The sequence below is a fragment of the Oculina patagonica genome, chromosome 13 (genome assembly GCF_052425735.1).
Source record: "Oculina patagonica isolate OP01 chromosome 13, crgOcupat, whole genome shotgun sequence".
NCBI lineage: Eukaryota > Metazoa > Cnidaria > Anthozoa > Scleractinia > Oculinidae > Oculina > Oculina patagonica.
Genome location: NC_135770.1, coordinates 191,304 through 216,175, shown reverse-complemented (window position 1 = coordinate 216,175; position 24,872 = coordinate 191,304). Strand labels below are relative to the sequence as shown.

Genomic DNA, 24,872 nt, shown 5'->3' with positions numbered 1-24,872 from the left:
TCGGCCCTGGCGCGGTCTCGGTAAGTAGGAGGTTTTTCAACAGTGCAAAACAAATTTAAAATTTGCTTCTCGCGGGAAATGTTTTGTATCGAGGCTGGCCTTGGGGGAGGTGTCAGACTTCAAGCCTGTCACGTGACAAGGCGTTGAGGAAGTTAGTAGCGGCCATTTTGTTTTCGGCAAAAGTGGTCGGTGGGAAGAGCACCGCCATGGATTCCAATGGAAATAAAGTACTCGTTTGTGACAATGGAACAGGGGTAGGTTCAATTAGCTGATACAACGTAGGAAAAGCTATGTACCAATAAATCATTTTGTGCGATTGTTGTTTTGCAGTTTGTCAAGTGCGGATATGCAGGCTCGAACTTCCCAGCTCATATCTTCCCTTCGATGGTGGGCAGACCGATTATAAGATCAACAGCGAAAGTGGGGGACATTGAAGTTAAGGTTAGTGTTTCAAATTGTACAATTACTTTCTATATTTTGCAGGTTAAGTCTTGCTTCTATTCAAAAGCTAAGACAGCCATATTATTCATAGCTGGTCTTGTTTCGTTTTTCAGGATTTGATGGTCGGTGATGAAGCCAGCAAACTAAGACACATGTTAGAGGTGAATTATCCAATGGATAATGGAATTGTTCGAAACTGGGATGACATGAAACATGTGTGGGACTACACGTTTGGAGAGACGAAACTTAACGTTGATCCAAAGAATTGTAAAGTAAGTTTATTACTTAGTGCTGAAGGTGAAATTAAAGTTACTATTGAATCTACTGTCAACATTTTTAGGCTATTAAAGTAAGCTACAACAGTTATAATTCTTGTTGAGTTTACATATAGAGTCCTTTTATTTTAGGTTTTGCTTACCGAACCGCCCATGAATCCGCTGAAGAACAGAGAAAAAATGATAGAGGTTAGTGAACCCACCTTGGTCTTTTTTAATTGCCCACTTTAAAGTGAGAATTTGCTTAATTACTTGTAAAGTTTCCAAATTGTTTTAAATATTATAGTCCATCTACAAAATAAAAATAGTAACAAAGATCTTTAAACAAACAAATAGTTATACTTTCTGTTGCTACAATATAATTATGCTCTTACAAAATTTAAATTGATTAGGTATATATAATAAATTTAACATATGTAAGTTCATCTACTTATGTTGTATTTAGAACAAGTCATTTATTTTTAAGTACAAGTAAGTATTTAAGTATTTTCTGTACTTAATCTCATTGTGTATGATGTAATTTCATTGGAACATAATACTTTCACATGACCAGGCATGGTACAAGAACATTCTCAAAAAAATACTACTCCTTTGCCCTTAACTATATAAAGATCTTAATAAATGCATCGTGCAAAACAGTTTTCTCATAAAGTGGAAGTTTCCATGATTTACAGAGATTTTTTTACAAAATTATTTGCCAGAAAATTCCAAGAATAGGTACCCCCCGCCGAAAACAAAATACACTGCTGAAAATACACCCTACAAAACTCAGATGGTATAGCTATTGGTGCAATCTTTCATTTAACCATTGAATGATGGTTGGTGTTATTGCCTTTATTTCAGGTAATGTTTGAAAACTACCAATTTGAGGGTGTCTACATTGCTATTCAAGCTGTTTTGACTCTGTATGCTCAAGGTGAGATGCATTTTTCTTTATTATCACAGGACTACTGTCCAATCAGGACAGCAATCAATTACAAATTCCCACAAAATAAGCATCTTCAACCGTTCTTTGCGTGTGTTGTCAAGAACAACATTATGTACATTTGGCATGTCTGAGTCAACGTGTAGAAGCTTCTTGCTGGATAGTATGAGCCACTAAGACAAATGTTGTTTGCTGTAATAAGCTAGTGTCTTCTCTAGGGTAGTTAAATTCCTTTAAAAACTTTACGTTCATAATAATCTAGTATATTGTAAATCCTTGACAAACTAACATCATTTGTATGATTGTTGTTGAACATTTGGCTTCTCATTGTCCTTGCAGGATTGCTGACTGGTGTTGTTATAGACTCAGGTGATGGTGTGACTCATATCTGCCCAGTGTATGAAGGCTTTGCTCTTCCACATCTTACCAGGAGATTAGATATTGCTGGACGAGATATAACCAAGCACCTCATCAAGGTACTGTTTCCTTGCATGTGAATTAATTAAAGTTATGAATTAATACAGTCAAACCCCTATTAAGTGTAACAAAGTCATAAAAAGGTTTGTCACTGACTTAAAAAGCTTAACGTTGTATAACAACGTTAAAAACTAAAACAAGACGTTTCGACCCAAAAATCTTCGGTCTTCATCGGTTTTCAAAGGTCTTAAAAGCCGTAACGGCTTTATTTAACGGTTCACATATTTGCGTGTGCTACGAGGACAAAACGTCAGCAAAAGATCGCTGCGCGAGATCCCTATTAAGTGGCCACCTATTAACCGGCCAGGTATCAAAGTCTCGAAAGTATTACCAATATAATGTTGACGTTACGGAAATCATAAAGAAGGCCAACAAAAGACTATATTTCATCAAATTACTAAAAAAGAGCTTGTGTCTCAAAAAAGGTCATTCTTAAAATAACTTCTATTGTACATGCATAAGACCAGTTCTAGAGTATTGCGCGCCGGCTTTTTACCATAGCCTTCCCGCTTATCCAAGCGACGATATAGAACGTGTACAGAAACACACGCTATTTATTATCGATCCACATGCATCATATCAGGATAGCCTATCATGTTGTAATCTAAGCTCCCTAAAGGAACGACGTTCTATCCTGTGCAAGAAACTCTTCAATAAGACCATGCTCGATAGTAGCCATAAATTACATAAGTTCTTACCACAGGAAAATGTAAATACGTATAACTTAAGAAGTCAATGTCATTTTCAAGCATATAAGGCTCGAACCAATCGTTTTAAACATAGCTTTTTTCCTTCCATGGCAAATTTTTAATATAGTTATAATAGATTTTAATAGTTGCCTTTTTTAATAATTTGTAAATTTTTACGCAATTCAGTTTTAGACTGTCGTGTATAAATATCAAAAAACTATCTATCTATCTAATGCTGTAAATAAAACCCTTATTTAGTGGTCACCTCTATTAACCAGCCACGGCCACATTATGGCCGTCCCAATGAGGATTTGTCTATTGTTTTTACCTCTATGTAGTGGCCACCAAGAATTTAATACACATGGTTTGGCATGCTTTTCAACAACCCAATGACAAACACATGCCTATTATCGCCTGGACATAATTCCGTTGTTACAAAGCTAAGTGATGACCGTTTGATTTCCTGGCAATAAAGTGATGTTTCTACCATGCCTTATAATTTCTAAGGTACCTCTATTAAGCCACCACTTACTATTTCGCATTTTCCCCAAAGGTGGCCACTTTATACAGTTTTGTCTGTACTATGGAACCAAACCCTCAGAACTTACTATTAAAGAAATATATGCCAGTCCAAAACAGAAATGTATGTATTGAACTTTTTGGAGATATACCTGTATAGTGTTTAAGTTACGTTTTTGTTTGACAGCTACTTTTGCTCAGAGGGTATGCCTTCAACCATACAGCTGACTTTGAAACTGTTCGAATGATGAAAGAGAAGCTCTGTTATGTAGGGTAAGTAGAAATTCCTTAGAGTGCTGAAAAGCTTTAAAATCTCAAGACATTCTCAAATAGGTGGTTGCCAAGGATAACAAGATTTATCTATACTGTATTTTATATTGATGTTTATTTCTCTGTACTCAATAAAACAACATTTTATTTACATCTATTTTAGTTAAATGTATGCTCGCAGGATGAACAATCATTCAAAAGTAGAGATCATTGTTGAGTTTAACTTTGAAGAGTTGGATGTGAAAAGTACTAAAAGTAAACTTCTTGGGGAAAAATATAAAACCAAGCATAACTATAAAGTACTTTTTTCAGTGAACAATATTTCATTCATTTTTTTGTTATATGTGGTTTTGTTGTTTAGTTACAACATTGAACAAGAACAAAAGCTGGCCCTAGAGACTACAGTTCTTGTAGAACAGTATACAGTAAGTGAACATGAAGTTATTGTTTCTTGTCTTTTGTGATGGTAGCCTCTGATAAGCTGTTAGTAATGCACATGTATTATTTTTTGTAGTTTTTGTTGTTTTGCTTGTGTTGCAATTAAGGTTCATGGAAGGGTATGCACAATTCATAATCAAATTAACAAACTTGAATATGAACTAAACTGATATGCCTTCAATTCTCACAGTTGTAATCAACAGATGTTATGGAACTGGCTGTTTCAACAAGAAAATGTTGTGTGTAACTTGCTTACATGAATTAAAAAAAACAGCAGGAATTAAGTTTTCTCAATCAGTTTTGTAACCTACATTTGGTGGTACTGTGGGACCTCTTATCTGGAACCCTAAAAAAATGACCAGTTAGGAAGGTTCAGAAAGAAGTGATTGTATGTCACTGGGTTTGTGTGTGGGTAATCTCGTACCCAGATGTCTACTTACCACGGTAGTACACATCTGGTCAAGTGCGTTCAATTCGCCAATCTGATTGGTTGATGAGCAGCTTCAGCATTTGCGCGCAGATAATGCCAACTTTGTTTCGCACGCGCTCACCGTGCGTTAGCTTGTAGGAAAATATTTGGTTTTAAAGGCTTTTCTACAAACGCGTCGTGTTTTGAACGTTACTAATGCGAATAAGCTATAGATACAGTTTGTAGTTTAAGCTTGTTAGAACAAAATGTTTAAAAATGACGATATGCGTGGGTAAAAAGATGGGCAAAAAACTTTGCAAATCTGACGCGTACTTGACGCGTACAGCTAGCTTGTACGCGTCAAACACAGCGCGCGCTTTTCCCCACCGTTGAAGGCTGGTTTGAATGTTTTAATTTATCAGCAAAAACACGACTGGCGGCTTTTTTTCTTCCTCAACTCTATTTCAAGATTGTGTCACTTGTCTCTCTTTGTATGGGAAAGAAGTTCATTAGCTATTTACAGCGGCCAAGTGAGCTTTTCATCTACTAAATTGCCGAGCATGCGTAGTCGCGTCGTGTGTCACATTTCTGACACATTTGACGCGAGCAAAATCCGACTTTACCAGATGTTCTCTCCGAGGGTTGAGAAGATCTGGGTACGAGATTAGTGTGTGGGTTTTATTTTGAGCTCTGAGTACATGCGCAGCAATTGCTTGTATCATTCATAAGATTCCCATTATGCCTCTCATCCTAATTAGCTCCCAGATGGACGGGTAGTGAAGATGAGTGGTGAGCGATTTGAAGCACCTGAAGCCCTGTTCCAGCCTCACCTTATCAACATTGAAGGAGTTGGTGTGGCAGAGCTTCTCTTTAACACCATACAGGCGGCAGACATAGACACTAGAGCAGAGTTTTACAAGCACATTGTACTGTCTGGTGGCAGCACCATGTATCCTGGCCTGCCAAGCCGACTGGAGCGGGAAATAAAGCAGTTATATCTGGAGAGAGTGCTGAAGGGAGATACCACTAAGTTGTCGGTAAGTAACAGTTTTCCAAGCTGCCCTCTGCAGTGTTAGTTCAAGGGAAGGCAGGCAGCAGTTACTTAACATAGGTTTACATGTCACTTTAAGTTCTAACCAAACGCTTTTGTTTGTAGAAATTTAAAATCCGAATTGAAGATCCACCCAGGAGAAAGCACATGGTGTTCCTTGGTGGTGCAGTATTGGCAGATATCATGAAGGACAAGGAAGGATTCTGGATGACAAGGCAGGAATATCAAGAAAAGGGAATTAAAGTTCTAGAGAAGTTAGGTGTAAAAGTTGGCTAGGTTATTGAACAAAAGTCATAGAGATCTTCATTAACTTCAAGGAAAAGCAGGACAATTTCAAATTGAAATTATGACCAAACTCTTTGAAACAAGCTCTCCTAAGTGATAATTTTATGTCATACAATAACAAACCTGTAATTGCTAACTTTTGATTTATCAAATTTATCTCATCTTCAAATGCAACAAGCTTCTGTTGAATCCTTTTAAGCTGTAATGTCAGTGTACATAATTCCTTTTTCCAAGCTTTTACCAAGTTAAAAGAATGTGATTGTAATGTTAACACAACTATTTGGTGATAAGCTTGTGACTTTGATCCTTGTTATAGTAAGTACTGATATGTTGATAAAAAGTTAAATAGTGGTCACTTTTACAGCTGAAAGGGTCAACAAAGAAGTTCTAAGTCCCCCCAAAAATTATCATGGGCAACGTTCCACTTGTCTATGTGTGAAAACCAGGCCTGAAAACACTACATCAGAAATTTGTATCAGGGTTGTGAGTTAAGCCTGAAAACACTACATCAGAAACTTGTATCAGGGTTGTGAGTTAAGCCTGATACACTCTACAGTGTACTAACATAGCGACAAGGTCAAGGAAATGTAAACAAAAAATATGTTGCCACGTTGCTTTGGCTTTAGTGTGATCCAGGCTTAACCGAATGAAAAGAGAAAACTTTTGATATATTACAGAGATGTAGGTAACAGTCGAGGAGAAACAGCTATCAGCTTGATTTTCCTTGCAGGAAATTTAGAATGATATTTTTTCTGTTATTCAGCCCTTTATACAATGTGCATGCTACATCCCTGATATACAGAAAGCAAAAAGTGTTTAATATTATCGTTTTTCCGATTTTGTGGACATTTTTTTATTTTCCATTGTTCTCTTGTCCAAAAGAGTAGATATAAAAAAGAGTTAAAATAATTTTTATATATATTGAGTGGCCTTTAAATTGTTTCACTTCTTGGTCATTGTCATCAAACCATTAAGAAACTAACAAAAAGTCATGTTAAGCTTCTTGAAAGTGCTCTCAAACTTTACTTTCTGCTTGAAAAATTCCAAAGTCGAAATCAAAAATTACTTCTAGTTGATGTTTAATCACTTGAACAGTACACATAACTTTCCTGCTTAGAAGAATTGGTTTTAAGGCAAGAAGATTTTTGAGATGATCAGATCCTTGCATTCTCTTGACCTGTTAGTCAGAATTTCTATACAAGATGTCAAGAGAATTAAGAATTTGATCAGATCTTGGGATCAGTAGGTTTTTATCCCTTAAAGCAAAGTTAAGGTAAAAAATATGAATACCAGATTACATTGCATGGTTAAAGAACAATCAGCACCAGTATTTTATTGCATCCTGGTGTAGTGGTCTGAAGAGAGCTTGAAGAGTTTGTGAACTGTACAGATTAGTTTCTTATTCATTTGTTATTAAGAGATCATTCTAAATATTTTGGTAAAATAATACTTTCCTAGTTCCCTTGGAATGTTAATTGCTCCTGTTGTCGTTCTCTTGTCTCCATGTAATGGATCTGGAGAGATGTGAATGCTGTGCCAAAAAGAGAGCTGGAAATTAAATGTTTTTTTACCCCCGCGGTGTAGTTGTGTTTATTTATCTCCAACGTATTGCCTTACCGTTGGGGGGGGGGGGGGGGCGTAGGGACCTCATGCTAGGGGTCTGGATTGCGGATTTAGTGTATTCTTAGCCTGTATCAGGCGATCGGTTAAATAAATAAATAATTTATTTCTTGCGCATTACATTAAAAAATCTCAATGCTGTTTCGTTGTTTTCCTTAGGAAACAAGAATAGAGTGATAGAAACATAGGATAAAAGAATTCAATACTGAATCATATACATTACTATCAGTGGGGGGCGGCGTGTCCCCTCCCAATTCTTGCTCGCCGTTTTCATCTTTCCTTTTCTTTCTCCTTCCCCACTTAGTGTGTTCTTCAGTTGGATGAGCACCTCTCTGCATCAAGGTGTATAAACAGGTACCAGTAAATTAAATCCTGTTGGGTAACCCAGCAATGAACAGCGGGGATTTGTTAAAGACAACTTAGGGGGAGCTAACGGGGAAACCCACGGGGGACTCGTGATAGCGCACAGGGAACAGACGAGAGAATCCATGATGGCAAAACCCATGGAGAGCGCGAGGGAAATGTACGGAAGACGCCCGTGGGAGGAAACAGGAACGCACGGATAACGCTTAAGGGATCCCACTGGAACGCTCAAGGAAATTCAATGGGAAACATACATAGGAGGAGTGCGAGAAGGAATACACGAAGGTTTGAAAGGATGGGGAAACTGGGGGAAAGGCCCAGGGTAGCGAACGGAGCAACTCTTGGGAAGTTCGGGAAGTACCCCTGTGTAAAGCTCGAGGGAACGCACAGCACAAACCACGGCGCACTGAGAACTGTTGGGAGAAAGCGTGGGGAATGCTAGAAAACTCACTTTGAACGTTTAGCAGAGAATGCACGAACGAGGGAGCCCATGAAGAATGCACGAAAGAACGCTCAGTGCTGGCTGTATAGGATACCAGCTCAAGGCCGAGAAGTAAGAGCTGGGTACAGAGTTTTGTCTTTTGTGTCTGAATTGTTTTGAGTAATTTTGAGCATTCTTTTTTGGCCTTGTACCGTCTAAAAACATATATTTGTACCACACTTTATAAACCCGTCAGTGATGCGTCAAAAAGTTCAGAAAATCCAAACCTAAGACAAATCGCGGGATCTAAGTTTTTGGTTTCTTAATTTTCCACTCGTATCTCTGAAGTAAAAGACGGCACTCATTAATCTTGAGGATCAAGAGGAACAGTCAAAAACACACAGCTGTTCTAAACGATCCAAGAACACCAGATTTTTTATTCAGTTTCAAGTTACGAGTTGTAAGAGTGTTGTTGAAGAAGACTTATTTCATACAAACAATAGTAACAACAGAAATGTGACGCCATGGTTAAAGAAGGCTTCCAGACAGAACATCCAAATGAATCTCAGAGGTGAAGTATCAGGCAGTACAGTTCAGTGTTTTAATATTCTTCGTAGGGAACACCTTCAGCATTATCGTCTGAAGGTTCGTCGTATTGATCATCTCCATAGTAAGTATGCGGAACAGAAAGAGAAGGATCCACGCTTGCCATGGGAATCGGTTTAGCCACTTCATCATAATACTCTTCTTCGGGATAGTCCATTCCCTCGGGATAGTCCATGCCCTCGGGATAGCCCTCGGGATAAAACATTTCATCTCCCATGTAACCCATTTGATCAGGATAGAACATCTGCTCATGATCAACACCAGGAAAAAACATTTGATCGGGATCGTACATCTCTTCAGGATAGAACAGTTGATCTACAAAAGTAAGGAACAATTTTGATCAAGATCAGTAAGGGACATTCGATCGGGATCGTACATCTCTTCGAGTGCGGATCTCAAAGGAACAATTGATCAAGATCAGTAATAGCCTCCCACGTAGTCGTTCTTAGGGGCGATCGTGTTTCACTCCTCGATCGCCCCTAAGAACTGTAAGAACGACTGCGTGGGAGGCTAGATCAGTAAGGGACATTTGATAGCATCAGTAACCAGGCATAACTAATCGATGATCAATGACATCGATTGGTAATCAATGAGTAATCGCTGGGTAATCAGTTGATTAGTCATTGATTATTGGAGATGATCGATCAATGAGTAATCGATGACTAATCGAAGCCCAAAAATTTTGTGGCCTATCGATTACTCATCGATGACATCGATTACTCATTGATGTAATTGATTACCTATTGAAGTTATTGATAACTCATCGATGAACCATCGATTACTCATTGACTATTATGCTGCGCACAAAAGACACATTTCTTGCTTTCTTGTACCATTTTTTTCGTTTGTGATTTTTTATCTGTGTAAGACGTACTTTTCCTCGTAACTGGCGTTTCTGCTGACGAAATTACGCCTTCATAAAAGGTCAAATATAAACCTTCTGGCATGTCGAGACGTGAAGCGCTTATCACAAATACAGATGATTCTTAATTGTGCAATATTTCTGATATTTCACTTTACCCAACTCTTTATTCACTAACAAAACAACTTAACACGAACTAACTTGTCTGAAAATGAAACTAATAAGTTCGCTGATAAGAATCGACTACGTGGTTATAGATTTTGCTCGGTTGATGTTTGTCGGGATGTTTGTCAGCGAAGTAAAACTGCTGCTAGGGAAACAGCCGGCATAAGCAGTTGCATTACGCACCGAAATGAGACGATAACGATAAGTAATGAATGAAATCAATGACTAATCAGTGCAATCAATGACTAATCGATGCAATCGATGACTAATCGATAACCAAAAATTTTGTGGCCTATCGATTAGTCATCGATTACTCATTGATCATCGGCAATAATCAATGACTAATCAAATGATTCCTCGATTACCTATTGATTACTAATTGATTTCATTGATGCCATTGATGTCATCGATTAGTTATGCCTGCCAGTAAGGGACATATGAACGGGATCGGAAGGAAACATTTGGTTTGGATTACAGTCAACTCTCTCTTCACGGACACCTCCATAAGACGGACACCAGGTCATGGTCCCTGCCGTTTTTCAGTCATTTTACTGTAACAAAACTCTCTGCAATACGGACACCTCTTTAAGACGGACAACGGACAATTTAAAACCTCCAACGGACACGCACAAAAAGTGATTTTTTAGTGAATAATACTTCAAAACTTGGTATCTACATATAGCAGAGGGTGCTAATGGGGGTACCCAATTGTCAGTTAACTACTATTTGTTTGGCCAATTGTCAGTTAACTACTAATTTTAGTTATCTATTAACTTACGTCGAAAAGTATAGCATCATAACCCAAATTTCTTTACTTCAGTACGTTAGTGATAGAAAATAAATTGACATACATGCAAGACTCCCGATCACGCGTATTGACCAATTTCATAGTTTTAATTTCACAAGTACATCTTTGAGAGACGTACCCCCTTTGTATAATATTAGGGAAGGTGCTTTGAGTATTTTCTTGAGCAATGGTTGTTGTTCTATCGAATGCCAGTTTTTCATGAGTATTTGCTTCAAGTTTGGACTGTGTCTGGTACTGCTGGTTGGAATTGCGTTACAAAAGGCAATATTTTTTCGCTTGTTTTAAGTTTTGGTTGGAGGGCCTGCTCCCTGTTTTCAAAATTAACTTCCGCAAGAGTCCTTCGGACTAGGCTTTCTGGGTATCCTGTCCTGATAAGATGTGATTGGAAGTGCTTGATTTTTTCCCTCAAATTTTGTTTAAGAGGAATTTTTTCTAAACAGACTCAAGGCCTTCCCTTTAATAAAACCTTTATTAACTCCTGGTGGGTGACACGAGGAGTAATAATTGTACTGATTAAAATGTTTTAGTGGGCTTGTAATGGGTGCACTGATTTGTATGATGCGACCGTCATTTTAGTGCCCTTGGCAGTTCCGTTTGTTGTTTGATTGCCATGAAATCGATCAAATGTCCACAAGCTATGCCATGCCATGTCAAACGGTATCCGACTCAAACGGTATGCCGATTCTCTGTCATCATCTTGATAAAAACTCATAATAACTTTGACCACGCCCCACTCAACGCCATCAAGGCGATCAACATGTGCCTGGTAAGACCCTGGTACCTTTTGCATACATAATATATAGAGGATATTACATGGTTGCGCGGAGATATGAAATTTATCTTCAAGTGTTCAAATCGATATCTCACGAGTGAGCGCAGCGAACGAGTGGGATATCGATTAGAACAAGAGAAGATAAATTTCATATCTCCAAGCAACCATGTAATATTCTGTTTATTATATAAACCTACTAATTACCATGTTTTTGACGATTTTCCGAAGATTGCCGACCATTTTCCGAAGATTGCCGAAGATTTGCAAAAATGTTGTCCGAAGGTCGTACGAATGTTTCCGAACATTTTCCCAATTTTTCCGAAAAGTTCCGAAGATATCCGAAGATTGCCGAGGAAGATCCGAAGATGTTTCGACTTAATATCGATTTACTCTGGCCCATTCAGCATTGAAACAGGGCAAACTTGTCAGAAAATGTTTCGAAATCGATATCTTCACATGTGAACATAACATGTTATTTTCACATGTGAAGATATGATTTTTTCGCGCGAAAGATTTCCTGGTATTTCACTGATGTTTATATAATAATAGTTAATATGTCACTTGGTCACGCAGCGGGACAGGTAAATGTCACGAAATAGCTTTGCTGTTAGGAAAAACTTTGTTGCTTTTATTAGCAACAACAATCGTATTCAGTATAATTAATAGAATGTCACTTAACTGTTAACTTTTCATTTATCAGTTAACTACTAATTTTTTGGCCAAATATCAGTTAACTACTAATGTTTTGGCCAATTGTCAGTTAACTGTTAACCCCATTAGCACCCTCATAGCAAAGTAAGTCAGCGCCTTTAGAATACCAAAACGTATTACTTCTCTGCGTAAGTGCATGGGCACCAAAGAGGTAGTTTTCTACTTACAGTATTACAGTTTGTAATGAACAAACGAGTCAATTTTCTGATATTATCTTTGTTTCACTTTACAGGTTTTGCTTACGAAAGGGACTTTAAACAAACTTAAAACAGACGTGTATTCGTTGTGCATAGCTCTATCATCTCAAACTTTCTGATGTCACGTTACCTCGACTCTATAAGGCGGACACCTCTCTAATACAGACAGTTGGGGCCGGTCCCGACGGAGTATGTCTTAGAGAGAGTTGACTGTAGTGAGGAAAGTAATTTTAATCGCATTATTAACATTGTAATGTATGAGTTGGCAACCTGCACAAAATGAAAACATGGAATATTTTAAACAAACCGGGTTTTCTCTGCTGATCTAGACACTAGAAGAAGAAAATCGTATTTAACATCATTTACTATGAGAATGGCACTACCTTCAGGAGTGTTGCTCAAAACTAGGAGTCCCCTTTGCTGGACTGAATACCTACCCTGATATGCAAACTTCTTTTCCTTTCTAGAGTTGGCACATTTTATGCACATTTTTTTCAACATCAGGATGATAATGATTAACAGTCCTATCCCAATAACACTGGCAGAAAGCACAGCAAGAATAGAGTCCCAAGCACCTCTTACAAAGTCCTTCAACAAGTACTTTGTCGTTGTGAGTCGGGTCATTCTGTTTGGGCTGCACTTGGTAACACCATTGCCTTCGTACCCTTTAGGACACACACATTTAAAACTGCCAGGTGAATTGCGGCAGTAACTTTGTTTGAAGCAGTTGTGTCTCCTGACCTTGCACTCATCTAGTTCTGTATTGTAACAACGGGAGAAAGAAAAAAATTACAAAAACAAAGTAAAAGGAGGAGGGGGGAGGAAACACAATTATTTTTCGCCCAACAACAACAGCAACAAAACAGCTTCTTTTTGACCAAAAGAAAAGATTATTTCTACATCTCTGACCAAGATACGAGAATAAACAATTAAGCTACGAAACTGGGGCAAGAGCTGCCTTGATATGCTACGCTACCCCCAGGGGGGAGAGGGTAGAATATACGGAGAGGCTCCGCCCAAGGTCCAACCCTACTTTTTTATATACGATTTTTACAGAAAAGGAAACCCTTTTCGTATACCTTTTATTAAAAAGAGGAAGCCCTTTTATAACCTGCACGAAATGTAGTACTTAAAAAATAAATAATAATAATAAATAAAGAAGATTCAGCCATAATTTGCGTTTGTTCGAAATATTTAATGGTCTTTTTAAATATGTTAATGACAGATTTCCCTACCCTTTTATATACCTGAAGCCTGAAAAAGGAACCTCCCCATACAGACCATTATAGGGAGTACCCCCTGAAAAAGGAACCTCCCCATATAGACCATTATAGGGAGTACCCCCTGAAAAAGGAACCTCCCCATATAGACCATTATAGGGAGTACCCCCTGAAAAAGGAACCTCCCCATATAGACCATTATAGGGAGTACCCCCTGAACAAGGAACCTCCCCATATAGACCATTATAGGGAGTACCCCATGAAAAAGGAACCTCCCCATATAGACCATTATAGGGAGTACCCCCTGAAAAAGGAACCTCCCCATATAGACCATTATAGGGAGTACCCCCTGAAAAAGGAACCTCCCCATATAGGCCATTATAGGGAGTACCCCCTGAAAAAGGAACCTCCCCATATAGACCATTATAGGGAGTACCCCCTGAAAAAGGAACCTCCCCATATAGACCATTATAGGGAGTACCCCCTGAAAAAGGAACCTCCCCATATAGACCATTATAGGGAGTCCCCCATGAAAAAGGAACCTCCCCATATAGGCCATTATAGGGAGTACCCCATGAACAAGGAACCTCCCCATATAGACCATTATAGGGAGTACCCCCTGAAAAAGGAACCTCCCCATATAGACCATTATAGGGAGTACCCCCTGAAAAAGGAACCTCCCCATATAGACCATTATAGGGAGTACCCCCGGGTATGCCACCAGGTTCAAAGTTGATATAAAGAGTGGTAAAAAAAATCAGAGGCTTCTCCACCTGGGGCATGGTTGCATAGCCTGCGTAGCAGGCGCCGTTATTTTCTAGCGCGCGTATTGGTGGATTTCCATTGACGCGTAATTTTTTACGTGCGTGAAAAAATTTAGAGACAATGTATGAACACCTTGCGTAAACGTTCACGCAAGTCGTTCATACATTGTCTCTAAATTTTTCCCGCAGGTAAAAAATTACGCGTCAGTGGAAATCCACCATATGGGAGAAACGCGAAGGCGTGAGCGGGCCACGCGAGGAAAAATCGATTTTTCCTCGCGCAGCCTTCTCGCGATCGCGCACTCTGTTAAACGCGCTAAAAACTACACAGACGCCTGCTACGAAAACTAGGTTGCATTGGTTCAACACCGGCTCACAGTATTTTCATTTTTGGACTAGCAACCCATAAGTAATTTATTATAAATTGTTATAACCAACCTACGCATTTCTGGTAGGCACGAAGATACCCATCACCACAATCACACTTATAGGACCCCAGAGAGTTGAAGCATTTCATATCTCCCTCACAGAGCGTTTTGTTTTCTGCACATTCATCGATATCTGAAAATGAACGATTAATTAAATTAATATTCATTAGCGTAATTGTTGTACCTTCAAGTATTCGTTATTGTCACTTGTCTAAGAAATGTAGAAAAGGCATGAGAGATTTTTCAGCTTTTAAATGAGCAAAAATTAGTGATATTGTAGACTGTGGTGAAATTTGCGCAGGTCATTCAAATGAGAATGAAAGTTCAAACCGTCTCATTAGAACATACTCTCGTGTGATTATACAATGTCAAACTATATGAGATCTCATTTGAATTCCAGGAAGATTCACATCCGTACCTTTACCCATCAGGCTTACTCTTGCCAAGTACATCTCTAGAACAAACCCTAACCTTAATATAGTTATTACCCTAGCCATATCTCTAACTCTAATCGTAATCACAATCCCAAGATTAACAGAAACCCCAAGCCTTCTACTGCCCAAATCACCCTAACCCTCAAGCTGGATTTCCACAGACGCGTAATTTGTGTACGTGTGTTTACGTGCTCGAAAAAAGTTAGAGACAATGTATGAACGACTTGCAGACACGTTTACGCAAGTCGTTGATACATTATATTTAAAGTTTTTCACGCAGATCAATTATTTGCCTCAGCTTTCGCCCTCGGCAAATAACCGATGAGCTGCTCGCCACTAACAAATCACGATATTTTGCTCAACCTCTTCCAATAATTGTTACCATATTTACTCGATTAAGCGCCCTGGACGCTTATTAAATTTTTGGACGTTGAGGATGGGCGCTTATTCGAGGCTGGGCGCTTATTATATTTTCACAATTTTCGGCAAGTAGTACGTTTATTTTTTGCAAGAAAACAATGTATAATAACTAAACGTGAAGATGTACGAAAGCTGAATTTTAAATGTTCATTGAAAGTTTCATTAAAAAAAAACTAAAAAATACTCGGTCTTCGGGATAGTCTCTTAGTAGCACCAGAAACTGGTAGCACTTAATCAATTTTAATCTCAACTTCAACAATAATCAAAATTCCTCTTGTGCCCTCATTATAGGGGGGTGGGGGTGGGCGCTTATTCGAGGCTGGGCGTTTATAAACTTTTCCTACCTACAGGGTGGGCGCTTATTCGAGGTTGGGCGCTTAATCGAATAAGAACGGTAATTGTTTTCAAAGCATTGGCTAAACCCTACCAATAACCCCATAATTTATAACTTTACCCTAACCGTTGATGGTTAATATACGATAACTTACCCTCAGCCTTAAATTCGTGGGGATAGTCTGTTTTGAAACAGCGTAAAAATGCTCGTGTATACATGGGAATACGTTACTAACAAAGCCTTCTCTTTCCTAGTGTGAAAGATTAACCAGTAAAACCCTCACCTTTGCAGACATTTCCATCCTTTCTGTATTGTGGTTCACAGTCACAGCTGTAACTGCCTTGAGAGTTCTTACACTTCATGTTTTTATCATCACCACACGGCTTATCCACGCACTCATCAGTGTCAGAACAATTATGAGCTTCGCTATTGTATTCATATCCTGTCTTCTCACAAATGCACTCAAAAGAGCCTATAGTGTTTTTGCAGGTGGCACGTTTATCGCTGCAAACGTCAGGATCTTGTTTGCATTCATCGATATCTAAAGAAAACAAAAAGAATCATGGCAATTAACCCAGTGGGAAGTATATTGGAAATATTTTTTAGCACTGATAGAACAATGGCCGTTTTTATACTAGAGACGCGTTACCCGTCTGGACGAGCTTCGGCAAAAGTTTTGTTGCTCGTCTGGTTATGCGTTTCCAGTATAAAGACGGGCATAAGACGAGTTACCCGTCTAGACGAGCTACTTTTCGAAACGCGCCTTAAAAGACGGATAACGAAAAGAAGCTCGTCTAGTCGCGTAACGCGTCTTGTGCCGGTCTTTATACTAAAGACGCATAACCAGACGAGCAACAAAATTTTTGCCGAAGCTCGTCTAGACGGGTAACGCGTCTCTAGTATAAAAACGGCCAATATTGGCAAACACCTTGTAGCACAGTATCTCTGTCCTCACCCCCCCCCCCCCCCCCACCTCCCCAAACCATGCAACACTCAGAATACCAAGCCAAGGATATGAATGCTATTGTTATACACGATGTTTGAAATACAACTTTCAAATTGAGTAAACGGCAAACAATCACTTAAAAACTTACTCAGATTAGACAAAATTGCACATTTGTCCACTTCCTTTTCAACACCTTTTTCTAGCTCTGAAAAGCTCAAGTCACTTTAACTCGCTCATTTCCACATTTTTTTGGAGATGTCCATCATCTCTAACAGAACACAGTAATAAGATAAATATCAAGCCCTCTGCAGACATGGCAGACCCATGAGGCTACATTACCGCGCTTTCTGTGCACATTCCGGGACTTTTATGCTATATATGAGTTATAGCCACATTTTGTTGTGCATTTTCGGGAAAAATAGTAAAACAATTGTAAAACACTAACCAACACATTTATCTTGAGTCTTGATGAAACCTGTTCGACACGGGCAGTGGAAGGCTCCTTCTAGGTTTTGACATTGTGTGGTTGTTTCATCACAGTTGTGAGCACCATTGTTGCATTCATCGATATCTTCACATATACCACTTTTGTTTTCATAACCTTCCTCACAGTTGCATTCATATGAACCATTTGTGTTTTTGCAAATAACACGACGGCCAGAACAGATGTCTGGTGTTGTTTTGCATTCATCGATATCTTGACATCCATCACTTGTGTTGTAATAACCTTCCTTGCAGTTGCATTCATATGAACCATTTGTATTTGTACAAATAGCATAACGAGGACAAATGTCTGGTGTTTCTTTGCATTCATTGATGTCTGTGCAAGGAAAACACAATATTTTAATAAAAACGTGATGAGAAAATAAAATTTCTGTTTTTATTGTGGTCTATTGTACAGTCAGAACGCGTTTAACTATGATATCTTCTTGACTGGTGGCCAGGCCCCAAATATATGCCACTTCAGATAAACGTCTGGTGTGAGGAGAGAAATTACGATGATTTAGTTTGATTTTATTTATTCGCATTCGCTGATAAAAACATGGAAAATTCCAACATAGAAGTTATTGTTTTGGTTTTGAAATAGCAGGTTAATGTTCCAGTTCATTAACCGTAGCAGTCACCTGTTGTTTTGTTGAAGATCATAACTGTAATTAGCGTTCAAGTGTAACGGAACCCGCACTAGCCTTTTGTATAACTGTTATCTACCTGCACTGCTTTGTAAGTTATTAATGTTGTAAGAGTTAAATTCCGCTTAAGCCAATCCTGCTTTCTGAAACGCATGATCTAATGTTAGTTAAGACTTTTAAATTATATGATGTAATCCCGTTTTTCCCTGTAAATGGAAGTGCTTTGTAAAATATTCTTTGGTTATGTTTGTTGGATTAAACTGTATGTTGGACCCAAGTCTGCCTGTTCTAGTTGGTCTTCGATGATAATATTCCTGTAACAGATCCTGGACTCCCGTAGCAAGCGTGGTTCCCCAGAAGTGGAGTTTTCTCTCAGGTTTTTAAAAAGGACTTTCTCAGGTCAAAAATCCTATTATCACACTGGTCAACAAGGTCTAGTTTTAAAGTTAAATGCTTCTGTTTGTTGAAGCTTACATGTATTTGAACTCAAACTTTTTTAAATGCTAATTTAACGTGGGATTAGAAGAATTAGGAATCATGGCATTAAAAGGTATGTTGAGTGCTAAACATTCCGTTTAAACTGATAGAACCAAACGTTTCAGGCTTATAGCCCTTCTTCAGTGGTGGTAGATGGAAAATTATTTGAATGAAATCGGTATCGCAATACACCCTTATGGTTAAGAATGCCGGAATGGCCAAGCGGAAGGAAAAGATTGGTGGTTGGAGCTTATCAAGATTCTACTGGCCTACTGTTCAACCAGTCAACACTTCAAACAGAACCTCCATGTTCAATCTGCTACACCAAGTAGCCGGATGTAAAGTAGTTCCTTGAACACCACCTTAAGAATTCGAAGAATCCTTACACGGGAATACAGAAGGTTATCATTCATAAGCTTTTATATGTTTTTGACCATTGTAGTTTTAACATTTTTAAACCTTTTTACCTTTTTAAATTTTTAAAATCTTACAAGACCCTTAAGATTACAGTACTCTCAAGTACTGATGGGTTAATCCTGTTAAAAATATTCGTTTATTATTATTATTATTATTATTATTATTATTATTATTATTATTATTATTATTATTATTATTATCCTCGTATCACGTGATTAGAAACAGAAAAATTACATGTGCCCATGAAAACAATATTATTATCTTCAACACAAAAGAGCTGTAGTTAACACCCTGATGCTGCGAGCCCAGACCTTGGTTACCGAGGACGAGGACAAAACAAGAGAAGCCCAACACGTGAAACAAGCTTTGAAAGTAAACAACTACCCAGATTGGATGCTAACAATACCGCATTCCAAGTCTGGAACGAAAGAACCCGAAAACGAGAAGAAAATCTACTCTTCAGCGCCATACATCAAAGGAATTTCTGAACGCCTTCAAAGAGCGTTTAAGTCACACGAGGTCACACTTATTCATAAACCCGTAAATTCCCTGAGGTCGCAATTGGTACATGTTAAGGACAAAACGTCCAATCTAAAGAAATGCGGAACTGTGTACCAGGTTCAATGCGAACAGTGCAACAAGGAGTACGTTGGCGAAACGTCCCGTTTACTGGAAACCAGAATGAAAGAACATCAGTCGAGGAACTCGTCAGCCATTCATGAACATTGTCGACTGGAGGGCCACTCGGTAGACACAAGCAAGACAAAAGTGTTAGCCACCGAAATCAACACCTTTAAACGCCGGGTAAAAGAGGCCATTGAGATAAAACTCAGAAAACCTTTGTTAAATAGAGACACTGGATTTGAATTAGCTCCAATTTATGACAGAATTTTAACTCCCCCGAGGTAGTGAAATGTCTTCTTAACATTCATCTTAAAAAGCACCACCTCAGTGACTGATGAAGTCTGGATGATATCAGACGAAATATTTCACGCTTTTAAATTTTATTTGCGCTCCGAGTTTGAAAACATTTTAAACCCTTCACGGCAAAAAAACTAGCGTTCACCGTACGGAAAATGAAGGTTAAATTAATGGAAAAGGCGGCAATTTACTTTCGTTTACCAGAGTTTTCCATTTGGAAAATCCGTGGTTCTCCGCGTGTTTTCTCGTCGGTGAATTCCAGTATTCGTTCCATAATCCGGTAGTTTTCCTTCGCGGCAAATGCTGGTTAATGAAGTATTTACCGACGTAAACCGCTCGGTTAACGCATGGTAAACATAGTGTTTTCCTTCTGTTCATTGGTATTTTCCGACTGTAAAACAACGTATTCACCGGAGTTAGCGGCCAAACTACCCAACTTAATCAAATGACCAAACGGTCTCAAATGTCCAAACCGACTTAAATTGGGAATCAGTGTACAGAAAAACCGCTAATTATAAACGTCACGTTTCTGCAGCACGTTAACGTAACGGAAACATAGAGTTCTTTGTTTCCGTCAGGTTTTAGAAATAAGGAAATGTGTGTTTTTGTCCAGTACAGGATGTTTTTAAGGCTGCATGCGCTTTTCCTGGGTTCCGAACCTCTTTCCGCCATCATCCAACACGGGCGGCGAATCTACTCGATCGCGAGCTAATACGTTTGCCTGCCCATGGAAAACGCCCGTACTGGAGAGAACTTTTTTGCGTGCTTTTTTTAAAGATGAAAAAAATGTTAATCCATTTGCAGGAACGTAACGGAGACAAATAACATCGAAAAACCGCTTACATAAATATTAATGTGACTGAAGCATGACCAGACGTTCCGGAAACATATTACGGAACGTGATATAATATCACGCGATCACGTCAACTTGGATTTCGCTTTAAATGTAGCCGAAACATAGTTTTATTTCTCCGTTACGTTTTAGGTCAGTAACTTGATTTAGTTTGTAATGTTTTTACAGCTTTAATCGTTCTCACTATCGTTCAGAAAGCGTCCGAGTGCCGCCTCGGAAGACGTCACGCGCGCCAAACAAGCTATTTATCATGGCGTTCACTGTTATAAATTCTTTGGGAAAACGCTTGGAGAATGCAGCGCTCGAGTGCTCAGGAAAACTAAAGGAAAACATTCAGGGAAACAGGCTATTCACTTGCGTATTCCTGGCAGGAAAACAATCGGCAAACGTGATGTTTTCATTACGTTCGCCGTTAAAAATTCTTTGGGAAAACCCTTGGAAAATACAGCGTTCCAGCGCTCAGGAAAACTACAGCAAAACATTTGGGAAAACAGGCTATTCACTATCGTTTCCCTGACGCAGGAGAACAATCGGCAAACATCATGTTTTTATAGCGTTCACCGCTAGTCATTGTTCGGGAAAACGCTTGGAAAATCCAGCGTTTGCGTGCTCGGGAAAACTGTAGCGGAACAGTCAGGAAAACAAGTTATTCACTAGCGTTTCCCTGGGGAAGGAAAACAATCGACAAACGTCATGTTTTCCTTGCGTTTTCCGCTAGTTATTGTTAGGGAAAACGCTTGGAAAATCAAGGGTTTGCGTGCTCGGGAAAACTGTAGCGGAACAGTCAGGAAAACAAGTTATTCACTAGCGTTTCCCTGGGGAAGGAAAACAATCGACAAACGTCATGTTTTCCTTGCGTTTACCGAGGGTGAACAGTAAATTTGCCATCCGTTTTCAGAAAGCGGAAAACGTCGGTGTAATGTTGAATTTTTCATTAATTCCCCATTTCAGAAAATTGATGATGAATGAGGTTTTTTTTGCCGTGCTTTTAACTATGTATCCGGAGCAGGAAACCAATATTTTCAATTGTAATATTATTATCATTAGTAGCAGTAGCAGTAGCAATAGCAGTAGCAGTAGCAGTAGCAGTAGCAGTAGCAGTAGCAGTAGCAGTAGCAGTAGCAGTAGCAGTAGCAGTAGCAGTAGCAGTAGCAGCAGCAGCAGCAGCAGCAGCAGCAGCAGCAGTAGCAGTAGCAGCAGTAGCAGTAGCAGTAGCAGTAGCAGTAGCAGCAGTAGCAGTAGCAGTAGCAGTAGCAGTAGCAGTAGCAGTAGCAGTAGCAGTAGCAGTGGCAGTAGCAGCGGTGGCAGTGGCAGTGGCAGTGGCAGTGGCGGTGGCAGTGGCAGTGGCAGTGGCAGCGGCGGCAGTGCTGGTGGTGGTAGTAGTAGTAGTAGTAGTAGCAGCAGCAGCAGCAGTGGTGGTGGTGGTAGTAGTAGTAGTAGCAGCAGCAGCAGCAGCAGCAGTGGTGGTGGTGGTGGTGGTGGCAGCAGCAGTAGTAGTAGTAGTAGCAGTGGCAGTAGCAGTAGCAGCAGTAGCAGTGGTGGTGGTGGTGGTAGTAGTGGTAGTAGCAGCAGCAGCAGCAGCAGCTGGTGGTGGTGGTGGTAGTAGTAGTAGTAGTAGCAGTAGCAGTGGCAGTGGCTGGTGGCTGGTAGCAGTGGCAGTGGCGGTGGCAGCTGCTGCGGTGGCAGTAGCGGTGGCAGCAGCAGCAGCGGCGGCTGCTGCCGCAGTGGTAGTAGTAGTGGTAGTAGCAGTGGCAGTAGTAGTAGTAGTAGTAGTAGTAGTAGTAGTAGTAGCGGTGGCAGTGGCAATGGCGGTGGCGGCGGTGGCAGTGGCGGTGGCAGTGCTGGCGGTGGCGGTGGCGGTGGCGGTGGCGGTGGCGGTGGCGGTGGCGGTGGCAGTGGCAGTGGCAGCAGCGGCAGTGGCGGTGGCGGTGGCGGTGGCGGTGGCAGTGGCGGTGGCAGCGGTGGCAGTGGCAGTGGCAGTAGCAATAGCAGTGGCAGTGGCAGTGGCGGTGGCGGTGGCAGTGGCAGTGGCAGTGGCAGTGGCAGTGGCAGTGGCAGCAGTAGCAGTAGTAGTAGTAGTAGTAGTAGTAGCAGCAGCAGCAGTAGTAGTAGTAGTAGTAGCAGCAGCAGCAGCAGCAGTAGTAGTAGTAGTAGTAGTAGTAGTAGTAGTAGTAGCAGCAGCAGTAGTAGTAGTAGTAGTAGCAGTAGCAGTAGCAGTAGCAGTAGCAGTAGCAGTAGCAGTAGCAGCAGTAGCAGTAGTAGTAGTAGTAGTAGTAGTAGTAGTAGCAGCAGCAGCAGTAGTAGTAGTAGTAGTAGTAGTAGTAGTAGTAGTAGTAGCAGCAGCAGTAGTAGTAGTAGTAGTAGTAGTAGCAGTAGCAGTAGCAGTAGCAGTAGCAGTAACAGTAGCAGCAGCAGCAGCAGCAGTAGTAGTAGTAGTAGTAGTAGTAGTAGCAGTAGCAAGTAATAGTAATAGTAATAGTAATAAATTGCTTTATTTGCATGACCGTTACCGTTTACAGTGTTGCAAAAGCATATCTAAACTAAAAGTAACAAAACGATCCTATTATATCATACTAAAACTTGATTAAGTTACATCGCTTTCACCTGATAATAACAGTGCATCACGTAAATTCATACATAAAGAAATAAACTTCATAACTAGCTTATTAACATGATAATCATTAGAGTTCATAAGAAGTTTAATGTTTTCTGAGGTTGTTTTCCTTTCAAAGTCAGGTACTATCTCATTGATTCGTTTTAAGAATGTCCGCCTTTGGGAAGAGTATTTGCTACAATCTAATAAGAAATGTGTTTCGTTTTCTACTTGATTTGACTTGCACAATGGACATAATCTATTTGCTCTGGGTATATGGTCAGTCTGATATCTACCCAGTTCAATCATAAGTTTGTGATTACTTAATTTAAATTTCACAAGATTTTTTCTTTCAGTAAAATATCTTAACTGTTGTAAATAATCAGATGCAACGTATTCATTTTTAAAAACTTTAAAAAATTCTAATTTCCTTGAGTGTTCTAGGCTATGTCGCCAGAAAGATATATATTTCTCTTTCATATTGGTTGTGTATCGTTTAATTCTATAATTATCTAAAGATTCCGGGTCGAAATTGGGGAGATGGTAGTGTTCTATTAAATTCAAAAAATTGGAATAAAATCCGGAGTTGTTGATAGAGTGTAAGTTCTTTGACATAAGAAAAGATTGTTTGACAATTGAGTCGTTGTCTTTCTTGTTTAGATAGACAAAGTATTTCATAATTCTCTGGTTAATTGGGATAATTAAAGGTAATCTTCCAAGTTCCGCTCTACAAGCTATGTTCGAGGCCTTATTGTTTACTTCTAAGTACCGTTTACAAAATTTGAGATGAATTTTTTCTATTGGGGAACTATCCCAAGTTTTAAAATTCTGTTTCATGTACATCCCCCATATCTCACTGTTGTAGCTTAAGATAGGAAATATCATTGTGTCAAAAATTTGGGATGCAGTATTAGGTCTAAGTCTATTAACAGTGCGTCCATGAGAGAACAGGGCAGAAACAGGCAATAGGTGATACAGCTCAAATCACCGATTTCGCCCAAACTTAGCATAAATGTTGGGTATGGTGAGCTATTCACTGTGGCAAAACATTAGCTCAAAATATTTTATTCCCTTGGAGTTATGGCTCCTTTTGCAAAATTGGCCATTTTTCACTAATTTATGCATATTTAATTAGCTGACTTTGAATGACCAATTCCACAACAAAAAAAGACTTCTGAAAATAAAATTCACTGCATTATATTCTGTGTTTATAAGGCTTTAAGTACAATAATTTACTTCAACCGTCCGATTTGATTTCTTCTCCTCAAACAGACTTTTGGAAGGTACACATTTCGTACTTCTGGAAATAGCCTTCAATTAGTGCCAAATATCTCCCATGAGCAACAACTTATATACATTATTCTTACATGGGTAATGAAATCCATCATTTAACTTCACAAAAATGGCACAAAATGTTTGGGGACCAATATATTTTATTCGTACTGAGGAACTAAACACACGTGACTTAACGTTTTCTTGCTATTTCATCAAAATTCACCGAAACACAGAAGCCATTTATTTACTCAATTTGGCACAAAAGTGGTACAAAATAGCTAATGAAGCATACATCTATCGATAACAATCAAAATATTGGCGAAGAAAAGGCACCTAGGGCATTTTTCGGAGCACTT

At 39.3% G+C, this 24,872-nt stretch overlaps 2 protein-coding genes across 3 annotated transcripts in view; one reads left to right on the top strand and one right to left on the bottom strand.

Moving 5' to 3' along the window:
- Positions 1-117: 117 nt before the first annotated feature.
- LOC144634378 (actin-related protein 2) lies at positions 118-7,353 on the top strand. Its single transcript, XM_078493327.1, has 10 exons — positions 118-254; positions 331-441; positions 555-713; positions 849-905; positions 1,560-1,632; positions 1,981-2,117; positions 3,514-3,599; positions 3,958-4,021; positions 5,202-5,480; positions 5,600-7,353. The coding sequence occupies exons 1-10, from the start codon at positions 207-209 to the stop codon at positions 5,768-5,770; spliced, it is 1,185 nt and encodes a 394-aa protein (XP_078349453.1). The 5' UTR covers positions 118-206; the 3' UTR covers positions 5,771-7,353.
- Positions 7,354-8,600: 1,247 nt separating this feature from the next.
- The window catches only part of LOC144634374 (uncharacterized), a 48,055-nt gene continuing 31,783 nt past the window's right edge, over positions 8,601-24,872 (bottom strand). For both annotated transcript variants that reach the window (XM_078493324.1, XM_078493323.1), the window contains exons 6-10: positions 17,296-17,670; positions 16,188-16,445; positions 14,727-14,849; positions 12,742-13,062; positions 8,601-9,104 (exon numbers count right to left, since the gene is read on the bottom strand). In XM_078493324.1, the coding sequence (XP_078349450.1) occupies positions 8,785-9,104; positions 12,742-13,062; positions 14,727-14,849; positions 16,188-16,445; positions 17,296-17,670 (1,397 nt within the window). In that variant the 3' untranslated portion in view covers positions 8,601-8,784. The remainder of the gene's footprint in view (positions 9,105-12,741; positions 13,063-14,726; positions 14,850-16,187; positions 16,446-17,295; positions 17,671-24,872) is intronic.